Below are 25,888 nucleotides of genomic sequence, written 5' to 3' on the forward strand. Positions count from 1 at the left end.
CGGATGATATTATATAGAAGATTGAACATATGGTCTATAATAAAATATTTAAATTTCTCACTATGGAAATTTTTATGACTAGTGTAATTCTGAAAGTAATTAGTAACCTGAGTAAAATGTATGTGAATAATGCAATATTTTTCACACTGTTTCTTTTTCTTTAAAACCGAATATCCTTCTCATAACAAGTTTGTGTAACAGAGGGATTACTAGCTAATGCACGGCACAATCATTCTCCTAAGTTTGTCTACTCTTGTTTTCCAAAGATTTATTCAATGTTGATATGATGAAATGATGAGATTCTTGCTCATCTCCATTTTTAAAAGACAATTAGAAGCTAAATGTGATTTTCAATTTTCAATGTCATTCAACTTATTTGAGAGTGACAAATTTAGAATATGACATTTTAAGTTTGTCGATTTTGATATTTATCAACGATTCCTGAAGATAATGATTAATTTTCTTTATGTTTCATTAAGCCCAAGACATTATGTTTTGGTTTCTTCTAATTAGTTTTGATGCATCATGTATGGAAACCTCTCTCTTACAGTCCCACTCATAATGCAAAAGCATTTAAGAATAAAAATGTAATCACTTCTTAGTTTTATTTATAACTCATCATTTTGTGTTCATAATTAAGATGCTATTTTTTCCTTTAAGCCTGAGCAGTTTTAATTTTTTTAATATTTATAAACATATTTCATTTTTTTTTTACAGTTAAAGCTTTGAATCAAAGCTTATATACTTATATTGATATTTTAAAAAATATTGCATTTAAAATATATAACTTTATGTATCTAAAATTTAATAAGTATATGACTAATTTAGTTTGTTTATAGAATGGTATGTTGATGAACTTCTGATATACGTTTATAAACATAATTTAATTCTTGCACGATTAAAAAATTATTTTTTTGTTTGATTTATCATTTTTATTTTACAATATTATTAATAATTTTCTATCTTAATCTCAATTATACGGGAATACTTAATTATATATAAATGCATGGGAGAGAAAAAAATATAACTAATATAAAATAAAAGTTTTGAATAGCAGGAAAAAAATTAATATTGAATCAATGAACACGAGTCATTGATATAGACACTAAATATTAGAATTTATCTAAACATTATGGTATTCTAACTTGTAATATAAATTTTAAAAAAAAAGTTATTAAAATGCAATTAAAACTAATTAAAATATTCACACAATATTCGATATGATTATGTGTTGACATAATAAATATATTGTATATCAAGTCATGAAAACACAGGTCTATCTTATGACCATTTGCGACACTATCTTTCCCATCATTTTCCAAATGCATGCTCTATTGTATCGTGATGGAATATGAGGAACAAAGACAGCTACCTCTATTAAAATGTTTTATATAAACATAAATAGAATTTTAATACTTTTATTAATAATCTTAGATGACATTGTTAATAAATTTATTAATAATCTCAGTGATAATTATTAATAATCCCCATAAAAGGGAAGGAAGATAAAAAGAAGGATGGTGTATGATTAGGATGACAAGTCAAAGATATAAATACTTGGTTGTGGTAAGGAGGGTCGATGACATAATCTCACCTAAAGCATGTGGTTGTTAACCATAGACTTTGCAAGTATTATAAGTTGTAATGTCTTATTCGCCTTTAAAAAGAGAAGAAAAAGAAGGAGAGGGGGTTGGGAACAAGACGTTGTAATTGGATCACTTTTGAGCAATGCAAGGACGCTATTTTATTGTCTTATAATGGCTTATGTTTTGCAAATTATGCAGTGATGCACTCAGACAATTAAGCAACCAAGATTGGTGTTTTTTCATGTTTTTTTTTTTTAATTTTCTTCAGTTGAGTACATTACCTTTTCTTCTTTGTTTTGGACTAATTAATTACTAATTATTAGTTGAGTAAAACTTAAGCCAATAGAGTACTTATTCATGCTATAGTTTTGCAGAGGTAGCTAGCTACAAAATAAATATATATAGAGAATGAGAATTTTATAAATAATTAAGAACAAGTGGGGGCATAGCTCAACCGTGTCTAAATCCATCAGCAAAATATACATATACAGTGATGACTACTTCAAACTGAAAAGCAAAAAGAGCATTTTAATTTATTGAATATACATTTGAAGATTTTCTGGGCCATGTTTATTAATATACATGACTGTGAGAAGAAAGCCATTGTTTTGGAGAGAATATTTCTTCAATAACTGAGCTTTGAAAATACCAAAATAGTTTATACTTGCAACCCAACAAAAGATGTTATTGTATAAGACAAATTCAAGCTGTTTAAGATTCGCTAATTAGTAACTAATTAAGGATTAAGATTATTTACATACATAAAATTGCAAGTTCAAACTTCTCTGTCATCATTGTAAAAAGAATAGTATTTTTATATTTAGGATTTTGATTAAACTAAGCGAAAGTTTAAAGGAAGAGTTTTACGTTGACATGTCCTGAGATTTTTAAATGTTCTTTGGAGGGAACATTTTTAAATACTTAAACAACGTTTATTGAACTTTCTTTGCTTGCTGTTTTACGTATTGTTTTAAAACAGTGAAAACTAATGTAATTGTTTTTTCTACATAAAATATTTTTTTTTAAAACTTAAAAACGTAATTCTACTTTATAAATTGAAAAGTGATGAGAGATGTGGTTTTATTTTAATTTACACCTTAGTTCCAGTATTCTAAAACGGCAATGGAATTTGTTTACCTTGAATAAAGTTAACTTAAACTAGCTTCCAAAAGCCAACATGCATATATAAATTCATTATTAAAAAATAAAAAAGTAATTACTTTAAAGTTTTGATAAATGACTATTCTAAGATTTTAAATTTGAATCAATAAAAAATAGCTATGTTAAAATTTTGAATTTGTTTTAATCGTTATAGTAATCTTATTTGATTCAAGTTAAATTAATTAAATGTTGAACATAGACATTAGTAGTCTTAAGAGAAAAAGTAACATTATTGAAGTTAATATTTGAAGTTTTTGGGGGCTGAAAAAGATTAACCAATATCCATCATCCACGGGACAAAAAAGGTAAGTACCCCTCTCCCTCCCATATGTATTATGTGTGGCTATGATTAATTATCATTATTGTCAATGATTACACAATACATGTTACCACATATGTATCTTTTAAATATTAGCCTTATATTTGTTATCACCAAGAAAGGTACACATAATAATTCAAACACTCAATCAATAATAGTTTGGTCCGGAGATTTGGCTTTGCAATGTAAAGTGTAATAATTAGAGTGACTTTAATTCTACGATAACTTAACTTATCAAAATTCCATGCCAAGTAAAAATAAAAATAAAATTGCCGATTAATACTCCATACTAGTTGTGTCTAACACTGAATGAGAAAATAGCCTCTTTTTCTCTCAGATTTATTTTAATATTGCTACAGTTTGTAATGTCACGAAACATCAATTTATTATGAGATTTTGTTTGCAAAAATTGAAATATGATTTAGGTTTTAGCTAATGTTGAGAATGATATACATGACGGAAATCAATTATCCACTTTCCTATAATATTATATTATAAACTTTTATTTCAATTAAGGATACAATATGAAACTACTTTCTTTCACATTTTAATTATTTTAAGTAACTAAAATATTTGTTTTAAGTTTTTTTATAATAATTATTACATTAATTATAATATTTAATATTATTTAACAGATACTTTTTAATATTGTATGTATCATAAAATAAATAATATTAGAGTTTAAAAAGCTAATATATATATATATATATATATATAATAATAATATATTAATATTACATTAGGCTTTTCTATCAATTTTGCCATAGCTCCCAGACTTGTTTGGCACAGTTCTGTTTCACTGTAATTGTGTTAAATATGAATAAACTTAACATATACGAATAATTACTATAAATATGTCGTTCAACAGTATTTTATTTTATTTTCTATTATTTTTAATGTTTCTAATAATTGATTCTAGAAATTTTATTATTGTTTTAAATACTTTGAAAAGTAGAATAAATTTTTTAATGCCTCTATTATTATATTTAAAATTTCATCTAAAATCTTTATTTTATCTTTTAAAAGAAGTGGTAAAGGAAGTATAAATCTAAGCATTTCTTAGAGTAAAAAATTAATCTACCATTTGTAATCCTTTTTTGGCTCCAAAGTTTTATTCACGACAAATATAGTATCTAATATTATTATTAATTTAATACTTATATACAAATTTTCCAATCAGTAGATTCTAAGACAACGTGAAAAAAATAAAATAAAAATGACTATACGACGTGCAAGCTTCCTGTCGTTTGCATACATTTTTTTGAGAAATTCTGTCACTAACTAGATGTACTGAATGAATGTATTATTAAAAAAAATTTAATAATAAAAAAATTTGAACTTGAGACTTTCTTTAAGCGATACTAATTTGCTTGTCACTCAAACTAATCTCGATTAGTAATGTTAGTATTAATTTTAATTAATATGTTAGAGTTTATATATATTAATATTATTAATTCAATAATATAATATTTTGCTTATAATGTGCCTTTAAAATATAAATTATGAATCTTAATTTTTAAAAGAGAGCACTTTTAAGAGTTATCTTAAATAAGCTATTTTGATGAATTAATTTTTTTTATTGTGTCATGCAATATTTATTTTAAATTTAATTTATATATATTTTAAAAAATTAAATTTATTGGTGCTTAATATGATAAATTTATTACAGCCTTTGGAAAGTGAAGGGAGTGATGAAAAATTGGGGTAAGATGGAATGCAGGAAAGGGAGCTTAGAAAGTAGAAAGAAGAGGAATAAAATGGTGTGGGAAGATGTAATTGATTGAAGAGAGTGGTGGGGCGGGGTATGCATATATTTTCAAATTCAATTACTGCCAATCTGTTATAAAACCAACATTCAAACAAAAACTCAAAACTTGGTTGGGGCCCTTAGATTAGACCAAATAATTGGAGTGCCACAAGGATATGTCTCACTGCATTTTTAAGATTATTCATTAGTAAGCCATATATTAGCCTTAACCTCCAAATCTTATTCCCTTTTGCCCCTTTCCATTATGTGTTTGCCTTAATTTACCTTTGGCCTTGAGCTATATATACCTTCGCTGCTTTTGAGTTTAAAGTTCTTTTTATTTTATTTATAACACTTTTTAAAGTGTTTTAACAATTTTTTCTATTTATATTTTTACCATTATTTTATAAATTTAGTTGTTTTTTAAGTATTTATTATCACTAAAAATATTTACTTGATAAAAATAATAAATAATATAAAGTTTTTTTTATATATAAAATTTTAAGATTATTTATTACTTTTTGTGCATGTCTTTCATTGTTAAACCTTCAAGACATCTTAGCTGTCAATATTCACATTATTCTTATTTATCTGTTTATGTACAAGTTGTAGACAGTTTTAATTGTTATTTTCTACTTATGTCTTTTGTCATTAACATATTAGAAAAATATTAATTTTAACCTGAGTGTCACAACTAATAATACTAAATTTTTATATAAAAAATTAATTGTTACACTTTTATAACTTTAATATAATGAATGTATTTTTTAATAAAAATATATTATTTTGATATTTAAACTAATTAATGACTAAAAAATGAGATCAACAAAAATTCAATTTGAATGAGCTTGTAGATAAATTAAAAACAATGTAAGAATTGAATATAACTCTTAATGTGTGCTAAAATGAAATTATACTTTTTTTTAGAAGTCTTTTCTATTTAGCTTCTTTAAAATTTGAAGAAATGATTTATTTTTAATTTATAGGAGAAATTTTATTAATTTTTATATTAATTTTTTCTTACAAGAGTTTATTCACAACCTTACTTAAATTTGACCAAAATTTTAAAGTACTTGTACTATTTGAGTAATGAAATAATCAGAAGAAAACTTAACAGCAAAATTTAAATTAGAAATTTTAGTAATTGATTTTAACAAAATAACTAAATTACTTAGTCTATGTAATTCTTTTTTACATAAATGAGAATAGAGGTGGTATAATAATAGAATTCTACTTTGACGGGAGGTAAACTTGAAATGTTGTAATTTTTTAAGAAATCAATCTAATAACTGCTTTCAACGATTTTTTTAGTTTTGTGTGATTTAATTAAAATAGTCTTATAAATATAGCTACTGAGTATATAATAGATGAATGGTATAATACAAATTTAAGTAATATTTTTTTATGAATTTACAATACTAATTATTTTTAATTATTGTGCAAAATTTTTAACATCAAAGAAAAACGAAGGAAGTAAATCACACGAAATAAAAAAATTGTTTAAAATTAATTAATATATTAGTTTTTTTAAAAATGAATTATAATATTTTAAATTTATTTTTATTTAAACTCAAACTCTATTATTATATTAATAATTAGAAAATTTTAAAAGCTTTAATATTTATGAAAAATGAATATATAAAAAGTAAAAAATATTTTAAATTTTTATAAAAAATTTATATTAAAGATTGTTAAAAAAATTGAAAAAAAGTATTATTTTAATTTCCCCTCTAAATTCTATGGTACCATTCATTTGTGTAACAATTTCCGATCATGAGATTCTTGATATTTTGAAACTAATGTAAATCAAGAATTTTAATCAACTTTACTTTTAAATCATTTTTTTTCCTAATTCTCACATTAGGCAATTAAGCAAGTGAATTTCTTGGGTGTTTGTGAAGGGTATGATCCTTGTTCATCGTATATTCTGAGATTATGCTTTGGTGAATCGCTTTCAACCACTGCCTTACAGTATCTCTTCTTCCAAATAGTTTCTATCTCTTTTAAAATTCCCCATAAATGTTCGTTGAAAGCAAAACAAATACCAATCTGATCATAGCAATATCCAATAATTCACTTTCCACTGTCGTTTCTGATGAGACCACCACATCTTGCCTTTTCATTCATACAAAATAATCATCTAAGAGGTAAATGGTCAAATTACTTTATTATAAAAATAAAAAAAATCTTACATTAATGCTTTGGTCTTAAATTAATCTCTATTGATTATAATTTTTGTTTAATAAAAAGTAAACTATTAGTCACTACACGAAAGTTCTATTTAATAACAATTTGTCGCTTAGTAAGCTCCTATTAGTTTAAATTGTTTTTAATGAAAATTAAACTTTAATATAATTATCATGAGTCTACATTAATATAATAAAATATATTATACTAGCTATATGATGTGATAATAGTTTATCAAATTCTTATATTATTAAAATTATTTGTCAGAATAATGTACCATATTATTAAGTATAAATTTATATTAATAATTTAATTAGTATTGGACAAAATTTATATAAATAAAGATAATTCTATAGATTAATTGTTATTAAATAAAGTTTGTGTATTGAATATAGCTATCATAAATCTATACTAATAATAACATCCTGATAGACAATTTTATTAGGACAGAAATTGATATCTAAATCTCTAGGTGTATCAAAACCTTTCAATTTTTTTTTAATATTAGTAAAATTGTATTAAAAAAAAATACTATAAGACCTACGCCTTTATGGAGTTTAACAACTTAAAGCCTTTTTAAACAGATTAATAAATATATAATTTGAAGAAATAAAAAATTGACATTACTATAAAAAAAATCATAACAATATATATATTATTGATATTCTCTTAAATAAACTAAGTTAAATTTCAACATTTTAGCGAAAGCCTTTGAAAAAAAGAGACCTACTTGCTAAGAAAAAGCTAATTAGATCATAAATCTTTGGATAAGTGAGTTGCCATATTTTGCATTAAAGAGCAACATTGAAGCTTGGCAAGAAATTTTCATCTTAAAATAGAAAAAGTAGAATCTTGCTTTAATCATAGCCATTTAAACGAATCCATTTTCTTATGGAATACGTCTCATTCTGTTTATTAAAGTGCACACACACACACACTGTAAAGCGTTTGTCTTCGATCTTTTTCAGTTTGCTTAGTTTTGCACAGATGTGGATTGCATCCGTCACTTTTGGGAAAGAAAAGAACCATCAGAGTCAAAGGAAACAAATATGATGAATATAAAACGCTTTGTAACTCACATTAATTTCTTTGTAGAAATGAATTTAAATACCCTTTAATTTGATTCATTTATTACGAGTTTCGAAAGAGACAATGCATTGACATGTTAAATTCAAGATAAATGTCATTTGTGAAGAAAGAAAATTTTGTATAATTATCATGGATATAGTTGAAATTGTGTTTATTGAGATGTAAAAGTCAAATTAAAAATTTGACCCTTTTCACGGGCTTTTAATTTCTAATTAGAATACATAATTATCTCATGGAAAGAAATATAGTCATTGTAGATCCAATTCAATTTGTAAATCAAATCAATCCAATTTTATAAAAAAAATTGATTTCAAGAACTGGGTTTTATTGGAAGATATCATCCTATCATTACAATTCAAGGTCAAATATAAGACTAGGCATTTATATTCTATAAACTCGACAACCTTATTATTAAAGATTTTTTCTTTCTTATTTTATTATGACCTTTTTTTTTAAGTTTTAAATATTAATTCTTTTCTGAATATTTTGTGTTATACACACGCACAAAAATCTCGCGACCCAACTTAATTTAAATTGTATCAATTTAGATTGGGTTTGTTAAAAAATTTAGAAAATCCTTAAAAAATAGTAAATCCTATTCAACTCAATTTAGTCAAATTTAATTGGCTCTTTTTTTTTCTAAGCTCAATCCAACCCTAGACATGCGATCATCCTTGAAAAGGTAATTGTTTATTGAAAGAGTTGAGAATTTCAAATTTTAATATGATAATAACAAGTTTATATAGAAATCAAATATATGGGTTATTATTAATCCAATCCAACCCGTCAACCCTCCTAACTTGACTCAATCCAAATAAAAAGTCTAAATTGGTTGGGATAAATTAAATTAAATTAAAATTGTATTTTTTGATAAATCAACTCAGGATATATTATTTCAACCATGTATATAATGATACGGGGAACGTTCTTAGTAAAAAGAATTTTTAATATAAAGAGTGAGAGAAGTAAATCTTAATCATGCAGTCAAAAATAGATAATCAAGATTAAAAGCTTTTTAATGGTCACAATCATTTTAAAATGCCACATCACTCGCTATTTTAATCTTAACTATTTATTATTAAATCTAATGATTAAAATTTAATTCTTCTACTCTTACATTAAAAACTCGTCTAATTTCATACATATACTAATGTAGTATTAGCAATCATCAGAGGAAAGAATCAGCCTTAATTATAAGCTTTAAACTTCATTGTATTTGATTACGCAGTCATACAGACGTGACCCAAGAAATTCTGCAACCTCAGGATGTTTCACCTGTAGAAAGAAAAAGAAATAAGAAGAAACAGTAGAATCATCAGAATTCAAATTTTCTTTTGTTAAGAAGCATGTGAAAAAATATGATAAAATTTACCATAGCAATCTTGAGGGAATCACATTTAAATTGAGCATAGAGATTTGTTTCTAGTCCACGACCCTGTCAAAAGAAATAGGAAAGTGCTTAGTATTTATTTATTTACTTTTGGTGAAAAATGTTGAATATTTATGAAGCAACAATTTGTGACAAGACTCAATGGATAAGTGTGAAGGCCTCATTGGAATTTGGAGCAAGTAGTGAAGAAACGAAGAATCCAAAAAATGATGAAGATAAATGTATGAGCATGCAATTTGTCTAACCCAACAGAAAGCATCAATAAGGAAGAACTTACCATCCCTTCTAAGATGACAAGATCTGCATCATTGGCAAGGTATGCTAGCTCCTGTGACACCCTTGTAAGATCAATAATCTTCAATCCGTTGAACATAACAAGAAACATGTTACCATCATCAAAGTCAATGATTTTACAATATAGACCAATTGTGTGTGTGTGTGTGTATATATATTGATTTTCTTACAGGTAAATCATTTCCAGAGTTGGCAATTAGAAGATTTGAAGTATCGACACCCATGAGACATCCTTCTTCATCCTTTAACTGGCAATCAACATCAGTGTTATCTAGGAAAAGAATTTGGTCATGCAAAAAATTTTCCAAACTTAATTTTTGTTACCATTGATATAATTTCAACTAGCTCAGTGTAAGTCACATCATTGATGGAAGGTAAGTCATTAGCAGCCAATATAACCTGCGTTCAAAATAGGATTATGTAAAATATTTTGAAGCAGGTAGCAATAAGAACAGCACATGAAAAAGAATTTCAATTTCAAACAAAACTTCAAAATGGATAAATATAAAAACTATTACACCTAAAACAAAGACGAGTGTAGTGGATCTAATCAAACTACTTAAAACAGATTAACAAAATCTGCCGTTCCACTAAATTCCTTTTAATACAAAATAAATTCCAAGTATTTCACACATTGATCTATTGTGATCAATAAGAAAAATGCTTTCACTACTCTCCTCCACTTTAAAACAAAAATAAACATAAGACAATAAATGGCAAAAATTAGTAATGGGTTTTAAACTGCTAGACCAAAAACATAGCTGAAAGAGAAATAAAATGTCTGCAAACCTGACTTCCACGCCGAAGGAGCTCTCTTGCAAATGGCAAAATACCTAAAATGATATCTGCACCAGAGTTATCAACAAATATGATAACCTACCATGAAAAAGGGATTGATTAGGACACGACCTCTGCACAAAATATGGCAGAAGACATAAAATGCACCACAAACTTGTATATTTCTATAACCATACGACACTTGCCTTCTTCCAGGACTTCTTGATCCATTTCATTTTGAAAGTGTCAAGGTCATCAATAACCCAAGGTCTTGGGACTAGATTTTGACAAGTAGCCAAAAAGGACATTCCATCCCTAGAGAAAACCTCTGCAAGCTTCAAGAAATTGAATGGAGAAAAAGGTAGCCCATATAAACTACAACTAGTTATATAATCCTCCAAACTGTGGCATGTGATTGTAATAAATAACACACACTGTCAACTTCTTCAAGTAGCCAAATAAATTTAGTTTGAAAAAAGGTTTGAACTATATATGGTTTTCTACTCAAATTGTCGACCTATGGTTGTGTAGATAAATGATAGGTGAGATAATGGGTAAATGCCGCTAACAACTTGCCAAGTACTATCAAATGCCAATTGAACGTAGTGAAGGATCATCATATTCTAAACATCATTAGCCACACCATGTACGCTGATATATTGGAGAGTAACTAGACCAAACCAGACAATAGGAAAGTGAGTAATAAAAGGATTGGTACAGTCACATGGAACATTAATCAAGTAAAACCAATGTTTGCACGAACAAGTAGGCTAGTCCACTTTGTGCCAAGACTCATGGTTTTAGTTATTGGCATGTAATGAATGAAGTGAATCAGGTGCCAAGTCAGAGGATGAATGTGATAATGCAGTTGCTGCATGCAAGATAATAGTTGCTGACTAATATCATTATACCAACAGTGACCAAAATTACATACAGAAAATCAGCTTACATGGGCAGAACCAAGATCAAATATGTTCCCTGAAAAAATCCCTCTAACTAAACTCTCAAGTCGCTTGCCTTCATCTTCGATGGCGTCATTAAGACGAACAACATTCTCAAATAGGGAGATGGCCTTTGCATTCTCTTCATCCTGTCACATTCAATCAGAGAAAATCACAAATCTTGAGCAAAGGTAAACTACAAGGTTCATTGATACTTGATAGTCATGATACCACTCCACCACTTCTCTTATTGAAATTGAAAACTAATATGTTAAATTTCTTCAACTTTGGCTTATAAAAGTTAGACCACTAGCCAACATCATGAAAAGAATGCTATTAAATTTCCCAGTATTCTTGAAAGATGTTACATTACTACAATCCTTTAATCAGAATATCAGATAACAGATATATACATGCTTTTCTTTAACATTTTAGGTGAACGGTATTATCATTTAGCATACAGAACCCCAGATTATGCAGTTAAATTTACCTTGACTTTCTTGAAGATATCTCTGAATCCCAGTTCTCTAAGGACTTGCTCACGAAGTTTGCATAGAAGCTAGAAACCCCCCAACACACACACACACACAAAGAAAAGAGAAATAAAGGTAAAACACAAAAGGAGAAATTAGACATATACCAAACTGCTGCATTTTATGTTTGCTATTCGACAAACACAGAAGGGGGAAGGGTGTTGCTGAGAAAAAATTGCATATAACTTCAGCTAAAGAACATACAAGGATATCTGGAGGCCCCCCTTGACTTGCAGGGTCGTTCTTGAAATCATCTAGTATTTTTGCATACCTTTTGCAGGCAACGAGTCAATAAAAAGTGCAATCTTGAAATTAACAATACCCCCGTATTGATAACAATTTGAATTAAGATATTACATAAATATAACAAGAGGAGGATAAAGATCCACAAGTAAGGTCGTGCTCATGCCTTTCTAATTTGCACAAGTGTGCTGATGTTATTAAAAAGCCTAAGTCTCTGACATGCAACAAACCTCTCAAAGCGTACAAAAAATTAACAGATAAGCAGTAAAAGCCCACCTTTGAGCAAATTTTTCAGCTTTATTTGCAGCATCAGGAACAGAAGTATCACTCGCAGCACGATTCCTGTACCAAATCAATGCACAAAATTGATGTAAACAAGAAATGTCGAAATAATAGAATCCTGGCATTGCAATTATATTAAAATCACATTTTACTAAAACTGGTAATTGCTACATTAGTATTGTTTTTTTAACTTAAGTTGTTTCTATTTTCCATAATTACTAATTAGGAGCAGCATCTACACTGTGCTTCTAAACTTCAGTTAGGAAACACTCTTAAATTTGTTATTTCTTTCTCTTATTTCAGGAAAAGCCCCTTGAAATTGAAGAATGGACAATGCTTGGGCCCAATCTAAGTGATGAAATTTGATTATTTTTGTAATTAGAAGAATGAATGCATCAAACTTTTGGAACACTTAATCACAGAGGCTCTAACAGCTAGCAAAAACCAATTATTACAAAAGCTCAAACTTTCTCATATTATATCTCTAACACAAAATACATAGACAGATTCAGAAACCATAATAAAACCCATCCATTGGAACATTCATTATTATAACTTCACTGTTTGCATGTCCATTTAGAAATATAGATGACTATGATACCAATACCATTGGTAAATGTTTACCAACCACACAATTGCTCTTGAAGGTAGCAACCTTCCAAAAGCACCAGAATGCAAAAGTTACCCACAAACCCAGTACTCCGAAGAAGTTTTTTACTCCACATTGGAGAAAAATGTTATTGGGGGCTGTGCACCACTTGTCCTACTGAAAAAGAATTCTGAACCACATAATAAATATATATCTTTTAATTTTTTTAAAAAAAGGACTTGCATTGTCTATTTTTTATGAATCACGCCGAATTTTGTTCTTTACATTTTTTTCTAAGGATAAAGGTAAGTAATGAGTGAAATGAATAAATTTGAACCACATCCATTTTTGTTTGTGAATAGGAAAAAGGATAACATACTTGAAGGAGGGGATAACATTGAGTAGGAGATTAATCCAAGAAAGCTCGGTGGGAGTGGGGACGCGTGGATCATCAGAAGGTAACCTCCAAGGAATGGTGCATGCTGTGTAATTCCCACTGTTCATCAACAACGGCAATGGCACCATATGTGATCTACTCTCCATTGTTGCTTCTGAAACAAATGAGTTCAACTTTGAGGAAACGATGCAATGCTAATGGCCACTCACTCACCCTTCTTTTGTGCCTCGCCCAGACAAGTTCAACAACAAACAAACAAACAAACACATCTTTTAACGTACTGAGTCCTAGTAAACATGTACATAATCTAAAATAGTACGTTGTAATAAATTTTTGTGTTAGTTTGCTGGCATTTCCTACAAAATAGTACGTGTGTTTTTTTTCAAACACATTAAAAGTATCTGTAAACGTAAATTTAATCTAAAAGTTATAAGTGCAAAGTTAAAATAAACATAAATTTATATATATTTTAATGCAAAACCAAACATTCTCTCTTCTTCTTTTTTTACCTTAGTTACAACAATACTTTTAGGCTTAGCCGCACTTTTCATATGTTTTTCTCATTTTATATATATGTAAAGTTCGTGGTAGTAGCATTATTAATTTTCCGAGGTAGGGTTACCTACTGAATTGAAGTTGATTGATGCACGTGGCATGGGACAAGGTTTTAGCCTTGGTTGAGAGGTGGAAGGAGGTAGATGAAGGATACCAAGTGGCTAGAGTTGGTGATACAATCCCCATTGAAGCTGTTAATGACCTTGTTACAGAGAGTGGTAGTGTTGGGAAGTTTCATATGTTAGGCAAGGCATACTATTGTACATGCATGTGGTTAACTTTGGTTCTTGTGGGTTGGTTTGGTTTCTTGAATTGGGATTCTTGGGTTCTCTTTATGTTCTTCATCATTTCCCTTTGTTCTTTTAATTTTGCTAAGAAATGGCGTGCAAACATTTTTCTGGTGTACGTTAATTTGACATTTTCAGGCTAAAACCTGTCCACCGTCTGAGAGAATCTGGTGGATAGGATAATCCATCAGAAAAGCCAGAAATTTTTCATTGATTTATTACGCCAAAAATGAAAAAAAAAATACAAAATGAAATGGTGGAGTCTCATTTTAATCGTAATAATGCAACTTATGTGTTGAGATGGGTAAAGAAAAACCTAACCAATTGATCTTAGCCAAAAAGGTATTAAAAAAGAAAAACATAACCAGGCAATAATAAACTTACCTGTATATTTTAGCCACCAATTAATCGAGTTTCTAACAAAAAATAGTTGCATTTAAGTGTAGCATTCAGCATTATCCGTTGATGCAATCGCACGATAAATATTTTGAGACTTAATTTCAATCAATTTAAATATTAGAAATGCTTATTTGTTCGAATTAAAATTTGTAACAATTTTACGAATGGAGTGGTACCTTACATGGAATGTTCCGATTGGTTAAACATCTCATTTTATTTCTACGCATGTGCGCTACTTTTTGTCTTCTTACCTTTGAAAAATTTCCACTTTTCATGTGTTTTCTAACATCGGATACCCATTTTTCCATGTAAGATTGATCTCACATTCCCTTCAAGACTTAATCTGTTCCTTTTCTTCTTTGTCGGATCGTCTACTTCTATTGTTGGGATCAAAATTCTCTTAATTGTAAAAAAATTTGACATAATGAAGTGTTAAAATCTGACTTTTATGTTTTTAAAATAATCATTCAAATAGACAAAATAGTTATTTCAATGAAAAAAAAAAATTCTTCAGCTATAGTGTCACTAAGAGGATCCATTTTCCTCCTATTGTGGTTAGTTGTGAAGATGATGAATTGCAAAATAAAGACATAAGGCTCACAGATAGAGTAATATATGAACAATAATAGACAAGCTGTGAACATCAGTTGTATATTTTTCAATCAAACAACGAAACAATTTGCCAACGGCCAAATCGCTTAGTTACTTTGGTCCTTTGTCGCTTTCAGTGGGCCATAGTCCTAATTCTCAAAATGTTCAACCACCCCAGAAAATCATAATCCATCTGGAGTATTTTCTTTTAACCCCAACTGCCCATGATTATTAACGAAAAACATGAATATGTTAATCTCGTATTGAGAATTGAAGATAAGTAATTAATAATAGCAAAATTTTATTAAATTTTTTTTTATATATATTTCAAGGACTGAAATTAAGAAAATTCATGATAAAAAAAATGAAAAATAAGACAATAAGGGAAATAATCCAGAGAGAGAAAATGAATTCTGCATAGTGCGTACAAATTTTGGTGGCTGAAGTCAAGTTAATGACATAGAAGGCTGTGCCTATGAGCAATTAAGAAAGTTGCATCTGAGGTTGTACAATAGACTTCTGATTGATTTTATGAAGACATTTTTACATCAATTGTCACACAAAAGAATATTGTACTGTCTGGTCTGATATCATTCACACATCAGCTCCTTAAAATTTGCTACAAAAAAGAAGGTTCTGTCCACGTTTGCATCTATCCAAACAGGACTTTAAATAGACTTCAAATCAACAAGCAGCATCTAACACAAGCCACCACCTTCTCACTCTTCAGTCTCCTCCTTACTTTTCATGTTCATAACCATGTTAGATTCTGTGATGAAGTACATCACTAACGCAGCTTCTAGCTATGCTTTCATTTTCTGCTTCTGCAATTTGATCATAGTCATTATCCTAGTGGACTTGAAGCCTAAGCTGAGTTTTGATCAAGGAAGTGAAACTTCTTTGTCCATGCCCACAAACACAGGCATACAAGGAGCAAATTCCAAGTGTTTAGTCAACCAAAACACATTATCTCTACAATCCCAGGAAGGAGTGGAAGTGGATCAAATTGAAACTGAAAGTAATGATGATTGCTACAATGAGGAAGATGATGAGCTCAGGAAAAGAGTGGAAGAGTTTATAGAGAGAGTTAATGAAGGATGGAAAGAAGAATATTTGAGCACATCTAGTTTGCTATGGGACTCCAATACTAAGGAACTGTTGGAATGAGGATGTTGAGATTTACCTGTTTGTGGGGCTATTTCCCTCATTCTTGAAACATTTGTAAAATTATATTTTAAGTTTTGTTGTATCCTTGAATTTAGTATCTTAAAACAAGGTATTTAGATTAGAAGTGAGTACTGATTTTCCATGGTTCTGAGTTCTGACTGAAATTTACTCTTTCTTGAGTGTTTTGGAACTAAATTCTTGCTAAGTTCTGAGTCACATGGATAAGGAGAAAAAAGTAAGACGCATAAATGCATGCTACGAAGCAGCATATGTGGAAAAGATGTTGAAACGGGGTAGACCATCATAAAGCGCAAGATATGGTAAACTGCAAGAAATGCAGCGAAACTGTTGCTATTCTAATACAATAAATTTATATATGGAAAAATCAATGTTTTAGACAATTTGATACTTTAAAATCAATTCATATTAAAGCGTTTGTGAAAACAATTTTAAATGAAATGATCCTAAAGTTTATTTGGTCGTGTAAATATCATGATTAACTGGAAGCTGTGATATTTTAGGCTATATTTTGGTCTCAATTAAGATTAGTTTAGGAAAAAAAAAAAGATCGAGATAAAAGACAGATAATTACTTATATATTACCACAATTGTATGACAAGAAAATATGTATACAAGATGAAGAACATCAAACTTCCAATAGTCTTGTGCATGGCTAAAATTTAGAAACAAATTCAAAATTGATACACCCACCCTAGAGTTAAAATTTGGGTATTGAACACAATTAGGTAGGCATAATAGGTGCTGGTTAAAACATTCTAGAGTTGTTTGATAAGATTGAAGACATATAATCTCTGCATCAATCCCTTATGCATCTTTTCAATTATCATAAACTAAACAATAATCATAATCTTGTGCATTTTTTACTTGACCAAAATCTAAAGTGTTTGGCAAAATAATTTCAAGGGATTGGAGATATCTATTAGTTCCCGTGTCCTGGAGATAATTTTGAGCAAAGACTCATAGTACCAAAAGAAAGCAAGCCTAAAAGACTGAGATGCAATTTCTTCTTTCACAACAAAATAATATTGAATCACAGTTCAGAAACACTCGCATCCACTCACATTTGTAACATCCATATAGAATACAAATAAGGAAAAAAAAAAAAAAGACACAGCATATATCCTACATCTAATTTGCTACAACAATGAGTAAACAATATTAAAGATACATCTGTAGAACGGAGACATGGAAACCTAACAAATAGATTTGCCAACTAACACCTAAACCCAAAGATTGCAACTTTTGCGTCAAAACCATCGTGTGACACTCATTTGACTATCAGAGTTGTCTTTGTAGGTTAATTGTCAGCTATGAGTCAAGCATGAGTGAGTCTAAATGAGGTTGACTCTGCATAATATCAAATAATTCACAGGAACATATTTAGCATGCAGCCTCAGCATTTGATTGGCTCAGGTTAGACTCCTTTTCAGGTAAAGGATCTTTATCATCAGCAGATGAGTTCCTAGAATCTTGAACATTGTTAAAAGAAGCAATATTCTCTTCTTGAAAAGCAGCAGGTGTCATGATAGGCTTTACACCACCAAAACTGACTTTTATTTCCTCACTAGTGAGGAGATTAATAGGCGTAGTAGTAATAGTTGATATATGCTCCACTCTCTGCTTCTTGGGTTTATGCTCCAACTGATGACCAGGAAGAAAACTGCCCACCACAACCTGATGCAGAAGATAGTGAGAGAAGAGACTACTGAAATGTCCTTCATACAGAAATTTTGTTCTTCATAGCATGTCTTCAGTTTCTATTCCTATTTTTGGGGGTATGTGATATAGCATAAATATAATTCCAAGAGCATTGGTCATCTAACCTATAAAGCTAAAAATTGCTTTAAGATAATGGGAATAATTTGAACAACCAGACATACTATTATCTTGTTTTCTTACAAAGGTTATGAAATGTTATATTAGCAATTTTGATAAGGTTCTTGAATATTTATCAAATATCCCTTCATGTACAGCATAAGGTTTACCTGCACAGGACCAGCAGCTACCAACAAACCAGCAAGTCCACCCCCCATTACTCGACCATCTGGACCAGCCAAAGAGACACTCATCCCACCAGATCTGCTTCTTGTAACTCCATTCTCTGTTGGCATAAAGGAACCAGACAACGAAAGAATCTCAAACCGTCCCTGTAAAAAAAACAATTAAATGTGAGCATATTTAATTTATTTGAGAAGGCCATAACTTGAAATTGGATGATATATCCATGATCAGTTTGATGTTAGACAATAAATGGCAAGGAAGGATCAGTTATGTTTGTAGAGGAAGTTAGTGAATTAACCATGTGTCAAATCTCTGATTCCAAAAGCAAGGGAAGTTTTATCCTGAAACTATATATAATTAGTCTTCATTCTCCACAAGTATAACATGCAAAGAGACATTAGTTGGTGAAGCACAAAGTGAGATCCTAAGTGGTATTTGAGACGAGACAAGCATGAAAACATATTAACCTAATTGTGTGTTTAGTTATAAGTTAGCATGTCTTGTTGGATTTAAGAGAATGAACATCTGAGCTATTTGGATCAAAAAACACAGTATAAGGGATTTATCCACAGTTTTCATAAATCAAAGATGCCAAACACTAAGTTAATAGTGTTGAGCTATAAGAGTAATTCAAACTAAAATAATTCAGCTAGAATTATGAATATATAAAAACAAAACAGCATCTCAAATCTAGAATTTGCATTTGAAAAGCAAGAACAGTTACAATAATCCTTCTACAAGTGTCATTTCAAAGTTTGTTAATAACAAGATTGACATAGTAACCAATTAGCTGATGACCTAATTAATGTAACTAAATAGAATCAGCAGTTTCAGATAATTCTGCAAGAGAAGTTTAACCGCATAATATAGGTTATTATCCTTGTGCACTAAATTCAAACAATCCAAATTTGATACATCCATTTCCTCTTAATATCATCTAACTGTGCACTTCTTTCTAGAGTAGTAAAACTCAGCAAATAAACAAGCCTTCACTATTAGGGAACAATTAACTTGAATAAAAATTAACACTTCATAATCATATCTAACATCATACATGCAATGCCAGATAGACAGAGCTGCACATAAAACAAGTGCACTAGTGACCAGTGTCATATATTATGCGACTAACTTAATGATAAGTAAACATTATCTGAGAAACAAATGCCTGAATTCATTTTCTTTCTGTGCCTATGAAATAAAATCAAACTCACCTCATATGTTAAAGTACCCCCACAAGAAGTTGGTTGACGAAGTGTAACATTTGAAATCGTGCCAGTTGCAGAGAGAATGCATATAGCACGTGATCCTTGTTGAGAGAAGGACATAATCTTCATGGTAACGTCCTGAGATAGACCATAAGAAAATCACAAATACAAAAATAAGCAGACTGCAAAGCAATAATGAAATAACAAACAACAACTTAGTCAATAGTAGTTGTGCCAACCAAATGAAGCTCACATCCTTGTGAGTTGGGCCAGCATTTTATTTTAAGAAATTAGCCAATTCTGTTACAACTATCAGGTGAATCATATAATTTTATCTAATTGGATATCCTAATTCCCTATAATTATTACTAAGGCCGACAAATTGATTTAATCATAAGGAAAATTATATGTTAGCACAAGAAATAAACACTATTAAAGGAACAAGCAATGAACACATACAGTAGAGAATCAAATGTGGAATTTCGACATTGACAGAAATAAGAATATTACATGTTCTTAAGTTATTACATTTTATGTATAAAATATTTTGTTTCATCAAAAGATTGTTTTAATGAAAATGGCATTTGAAGTGTAAGCAAAACAACTGGCCTTCGTATTTCCACCATATATGGCATTCACATACACAAAAATTAACTGTATTAAAACTATATTCTAATTAACTTCAGCATATAAACCTAGAAGGAAATGAACAAAATACCTCGCCAGCATTTACAGTGAGCACATGTGGTGTGAAATTGGCACCAACTGAGTATGCAATTCCCTCACCTATAAAATACATATTTGGCAAGATGAATAGATGAAGAGGGAAAGAAATAACAAAAATATTAACATGAGTCCAGAGAGAAATGTTCTTCATAATTCAAAAAAGAAAAGAAAGAAATTGCAACAATTAGTTCCTCATAAAAGCAAATCATGAAATTACAGAAAATAAGTTATGGAAGAATAAGGTACATTTAGAGGAATAATTCTAACCAAAAGGCTTTCATAAGAAAAAACAATGAATAAAGCATGTTTTGCACTGTGATCAGAAGCAGAAGATGCATTCAACAAGCCACATCTATGTCTCTAGTCCACCTCATTCATATAGTAATTGAACAATGAACAGCAAACTCAACCTCACACATTAAAATATTACACGGTGGAGAAATAGCCACATAAAATACCCTATTAAAATCCTAATTTTGGATTCATCACTACCCCCGAAATTTTCTGTCTTTCTAGTCAAGCCGGCGAAGGTTCTTCCCTTCCATGTGTTGTTTAAGAAATTCTAAACCCCTGCTATGCCAAAATATGGTAGAAATCACATCTATCCAGTATGCACACAATATATAACCTGTAACCCTGATTCCAACACTAGAATTCTGCTTAACTAATCAAGTCCATTATGGCATTCTAAACTTCCTTCAGATCCCTTAAAGACAAAGAGAGCCAAACCTCAATCAATTCATAAGCCATCTGTTCAGATATGGAAGTCTTGTTCACATGTTCCCTTGTGGAAATATATCCAGCACATAGGAGTATTTTTTAATGTCAGCAGAGACAGAAACCAAAAAATAAATAAAGGAAAAAGGAAGAGAATGGGGGATTAAGTAATGATTTTTATTTTTATTTTTATTTCCCATTTATTACAATGTTTAAAATTCTCCAAAATCAAGAATATTTTAATGTTCAAGAAAAATGAATAAGGAATAGTTTAAAAAGTTTGAATGAAAATCCCTTATTTCCTAACTTTCCTTTTATAGAACTTCCATGCATGGGAAGGTCCACATAAAACCTTCAGTAATCCTCCTCCATCCAAACATACCCAAGGAGACCACAAATGCCCTCATGAACTTAGAAATTATTTCATTGAATTTAAATGTTATATAAATGGATACTATCATTTTAAGAAGCCACTCCCAACATCCTTCAATGGACAACTTCAACTTTTTTGAAAATATTTCCGACCAAAATTCCTATTATGCAAATTTTTCAAATCATGCCAATATTCAACAAGGCAGTTAGAAGCTGCTAAAAATAATAAATAGTTTAGACTTTAGACAAGTTCAAGGGTGGCACATCAACTTAACAAACTATTGGACTTCAACCTACTAAATAGGCGGTCCCTTCATTAACTCTAAAAATTGTCATGGTCAGATAATGCAATCCTCTTCTTCTCCTCATATAGGAAAATAAAGAGCACCATATGCTACCTGAAAGAAAAAACCAACCTCACTTTCAACCACAAATATCACCATCCACCTCACAATTCGCATCCAGATCTGAAAAGGAATCAGAGATAAGGGTCCACTCACACCCCACCCCCGATATCTCTCAAAAGCAAAAATCAAATCAAAAAGTTCACTGCACACTAAAACACAGATCAGAGTAAATAACTAACCGTCCAAATGATTCACCCCAAATCAATTAAAACCCAAAAACAAAAGCATTAACAATACTCCTCCATTAAAGAGCTAAAAGACAAGAGCCACCAAATTTGAAGCATTCACTCATTTATTATGACAACCCTTCTCTCATATCTCCAAAACAGCAAATGTAACAGTAAAAATAAAACCTTGGCAACAGATGTAACAGTAAAACACAAAAAAAATTAAAAACACCATTAAAGGTTCCAATTCAAAAGATCAAAGAACTATATAATACCTGTTCCTGTACTGTCAACTTCAAACTTATATGACGACTTCTTGATAGATTCAATAGGTCTCCCTCTACCCCGCTTCCAAGCAGAAAACTCGGTCAACGGGATCGACGAAGAAATCGGCATCGGTGAAAGCGCCGTCACCGCCCCCAAAACTACCTTGCCGTCCGGTCCATACTTTCTAGGCCTCCCTCTCTTCTTCTTCACCTCCGTCGCCGGCGACGGCGCTGGCACCGTGGTCCGGGTAAAGTCCAAGTTGTTCTCAATTCTGGGGGCCACGTGGAAGCTCTCTGGGGCTTCATCACCCACCACCGCATGCCCAATACTAAAATTCCCTCTTTCTTCCATTTTTATGCGAATCAAGAGAAAACTAAGATACCCCAAAACCTCAATACGCTGCTTAAACCATTCCCATTGAAGATTCCAACGCTTACACACCCAATCGCCCAAAAAAAATATTAAAAAAATAGGAACTTTATAAAAGGGGGGGAAATGCTATTTGATTAAGAGAAAGCGGATTTGAGAGCAGGAAAATTTTACAATCTCGCAGGAAACTTCAAAATTAGAAACTTTATTGTATGAAATGGTGAAAAGATGAAACCCCCGAAGTTGAATTGGAGCAGTTGAGCTTGGCCTCCGAGAAAATCGCAGTGCTGTAAGCTCAAATCTGCACCATTGCAGAAAACACAGAAAGCTTCGAAATTAACACAGAATTTTGAGAAAAAAAATTCTACAATTAAGGAGAAAAATACAAACTCTGTTTCATAAATTCTCCAGAGTGATTCGTGAATTTAGGGTTTTGCAGGAAAAGGTGGAGTAAATAAATAAAGTTGATAAAAAAATTGGAAAATTAAAAAATCTTAAAATAAAGTAATTAAATATTGGGAATTTAATTATGAATTAATATTTTAATTGTAAAATTCAAAGTATAAATTTTGGTTAAGAAATTGGTTCACGTCCGTCTTGGAAATTTAATAAAGGTGATTTAATAAATGACTGTGAATGCAGATACTTAATTTGAATGCATTAAAAAAATATGTACAATTTTTGAAAAGGAAAGAAATTGGCTTTTTTTATATAAAACCGGCATTTATTTATTTAAAGCTTTTCTTAAAAAAAATATTCAAAGCTGTAAAGCTAAGATAGGAGCCATTACATTTTCTCAACTACTGACAAGTTCTTTGTCTTTTCAGTTAAATTAAATTAAAGTTGACCAAGAAACTCATATTGATGAATTTAAAAGGAAAAAAAATGAAATTTTGAAATGCCCTCTTGGATTGGTGAATCTACTGCAAGTGCCACTGTAAACGCATGCTCTTCTGCTTCATCTTTTCCCCGCTTTCTCCTCCTCATTTACAGCTTCTGTTGACCAAAAAGGACCGTTTCCTATATAACCACTTTTCCTTCTGTATCAGAAATAAACAAAAATAAAACAAAGAAAAAAGACAGAGAGACAATATCATGTTTCTCAGAAAAATTTATTGAGGTTTGGTAAGTATCTTTCAAAATTTTATTATGATGTTCAAAATATGTGCTGTTTGTATCTTTTTGAATTCTGGGGTGCTATAAAGCCACTGCTATTATGGGTCAGTTACAATACGAGGTTTTTTAAACTCTGCTACTTGTACTGGTAATGTATCCTACCCAAGAAAACAAAAAGATCTAGCGTATTTATGGCTTGGGTTATTGTATGTTAATATAATTTATAATTAAAAATTTGTTAATAAAATTTAAAAAATAAAGTAATTTATAATTAAAAACTCTAATACACACTTTTTAAGAAAAGAATATTATTGAATAAAAATACGATATTATTTTATTTTTATTTTTCTTATAAAAATATATCATTATTTATTTATTATAATCTCAATTAAAATTGTGTAGAGAAAAGATTTTTTATGAGTATACGTTAAAAGAAAAAATATTCTTAACTTTTTATGCACGTGCTCCTATAGCAGCAATATCGTGAAAAAAAATTTAAAAATATTCTAAATTTATTCTTATTTCCTTGTGGTCGAATAAAATAATAAGATTTTGATACAAATCATAAACCTCGTCTAATTGGCATTGTTCCATTCCCAGAAGTAAATATAACAACTTATGACTATTGTAACTATACACGAATTTACTATCGTAGTAATGGTTATGGACATGATCGTTTCGATAATTAAAAATATACATTTTTCACACCAGAAGTGAAAAAATAGTAAGAAAATTGAAAAGAATAAAGGTACTCAAAGTGGTAAAAATATGAAAAACATATGTATTGTGGAAGCAAAGGTTCACTGATCATGTATTTGTCATACACCAAAGCATTTTATTGATCTTTGTAAAAAATCACTTAAAAATAAGAAAAAAAGATAAAGATAAATTTTATTTGTGAAAATGATAATAATTTTATGATCATATGGACGTTACCCACTTAAATGTCACTAATCATTTTGTCGATCAAGATAAAAAAAAAATGACCATCTCATTAGTGATCTATTATTATTTTTGTTAATGATTTTATTTATAATCCTATGGTAGTGTTTAAAATAAGTTTATTATTATTTTTATTATTATTGAGTTATTATATTTTTTTTTATATGTTAATTTATGTTTAATGTATTCTATTTCTCTCTAAAAAAAATAGTAATGATTAAATAAATTGTCATGTATTATAGTTATTTTTTCATTGATATATTTGTTATTTAAATTAAATTTTAATATAGTCATTGTAAATAAATAATAATAAAATAATAAATTTTACCATTTTTTTTAGTATCAAATTTATTTTTTATTATTTATTATTTATTTTTGCAATGAAGAATGAATGTTTTTATGGATGACACCAACAATGAAGACATATGTCTTGTTGATAGTGCAACAACTCACACAATTTTCAAAAATAAAAAATATTTTTCTCATTTAGTAATGCAACAAGCTAATGTGAGTACTATATCTACTAGTATAAAAATTATTGAAGGCTCCGGTAGCGCTAATATATTGTTGCTTGATGGAACAAAATTACACATTGTTAGTGCATTATACTCCACTAAGTCTCATAGAAACTTATTAAGTTTTAAAGATATTCGCAAAAATAGATACCATGTTGAAACAACAAATAAAGGAAGATAAGAATACATGTATATCACAAAAATTATCTCAAATAAAAAATGTGTGTTAGAAAAGTTATCTTCTTTTTCTTCTGGCTTATATTACACACATATAAATATAATTGAAACACACATTATTGTAAACCAGAAGTTTACAAATCATGATAATTTTTTTATTTGGCATGAACGATTAGGCCATCCTGGATTAATCATAATGCAAAAAATAATTAAAAATTCATGTGGACATTCATTAAGAGCCAATAAATTCTTCAATCAAATAATTTCTTATGTGTTGCTTGTTCTCAAGGAAAACTAATTAGTTGACCATCACCAGCTAAAATTGGAAATGAATCTATCATATTTTTAGAAC

General features: G+C 29.5%; 2 protein-coding genes across 3 annotated transcripts; both read right to left on the minus strand.

Annotated features, from left to right (window-relative positions):
- Window positions 1-9,072: 9,072 nt before the first annotated feature.
- LOC113872108 (uncharacterized protein At2g17340-like) lies at window positions 9,073-14,426 on the minus strand. Of its 2 annotated transcripts, XM_027509381.1 has the most exons (14): window positions 14,162-14,375; window positions 13,518-13,689; window positions 13,178-13,204; window positions 12,544-12,609; window positions 12,229-12,295; window positions 11,982-12,050; window positions 11,500-11,640; window positions 10,757-10,885; window positions 10,563-10,649; window positions 10,098-10,172; window positions 9,944-10,021; window positions 9,757-9,834; window positions 9,462-9,524; window positions 9,290-9,364 (listed from the first exon to the last, which is right to left on the minus strand). In XM_027509381.1, the coding sequence occupies exons 1-14, from the start codon at window positions 14,274-14,276 to the stop codon at window positions 9,290-9,292; spliced, it is 1,242 nt and encodes a 413-aa protein (XP_027365182.1). In that variant the 5' UTR covers window positions 14,277-14,375. The 2 variants fall into 2 exon arrangements, with proteins under 2 accessions (XP_027365183.1, XP_027365182.1); XM_027509382.1 differs by lacking the exon at window positions 13,178-13,204 and having other exon boundaries at window positions 9,073-9,364; window positions 14,162-14,426.
- A 1,751-nt stretch (window positions 14,427-16,177) lies between these two features.
- On the minus strand, window positions 16,178-23,264 carry LOC113872442 (AT-hook motif nuclear-localized protein 1-like). Its single transcript, XM_027509991.1, has 6 exons — window positions 23,177-23,264; window positions 22,426-23,087; window positions 20,480-20,547; window positions 19,768-19,899; window positions 18,541-18,702; window positions 16,178-18,229 (listed from the first exon to the last, which is right to left on the minus strand). The coding sequence occupies exons 2-6, from the start codon at window positions 22,766-22,768 to the stop codon at window positions 17,936-17,938; spliced, it is 999 nt and encodes a 332-aa protein (XP_027365792.1). The 5' UTR covers window positions 22,769-23,087; window positions 23,177-23,264; the 3' UTR covers window positions 16,178-17,935.
- Window positions 23,265-25,888: the final 2,624 nt, after the last annotated feature.

The sequence above is a fragment of the Abrus precatorius genome, unplaced genomic scaffold, assembly GCF_003935025.1.
Source record: "Abrus precatorius isolate BTA unplaced genomic scaffold, Abrus_2018 Scaffold7, whole genome shotgun sequence".
Classification (NCBI taxonomy): domain Eukaryota; kingdom Viridiplantae; phylum Streptophyta; class Magnoliopsida; order Fabales; family Fabaceae; genus Abrus; species Abrus precatorius.

Excerpts from the sequence above, each read along its gene's own strand:
- LOC113872108 (XM_027509381.1), bottom strand. The coding sequence starts at position 14,276 with ATGGGGATTGTATCACCAACTCTAGCCACTTGGTATCCTTCATCTACC. Across the intron at positions 12,610-13,177 it reads CCTTCAAGAGCAATTGTGTG|GAATCGTGCTGCGAGTGATA; the intron begins GTTGGTAAACAT and ends GATTTGGTACAG. Across the intron at positions 12,296-12,543 it reads GCTGAAAAATTTGCTCAAAG|GTATGCAAAAATACTAGATG; the intron begins GTGGGCTTTTAC and ends TGCCTGCAAAAG.
- LOC113872442 (XM_027509991.1), bottom strand. The coding sequence starts at position 22,768 with ATGGAAGAAAGAGGGAATTTTAGTATTGGGCATGCGGTGGTGGGTGAT. Across the intron at positions 20,548-22,425 it reads AGTTGACAGTACAGGAACAG|GTGAGGGAATTGCATACTCA; the intron begins GTATTATATAGT and ends TGTATTTTATAG. Across the intron at positions 18,230-18,540 it reads TAGCTGCTGGTCCTGTGCAG|GTTGTGGTGGGCAGTTTTCT; the intron begins GTAAACCTTATG and ends CTTCTGCATCAG.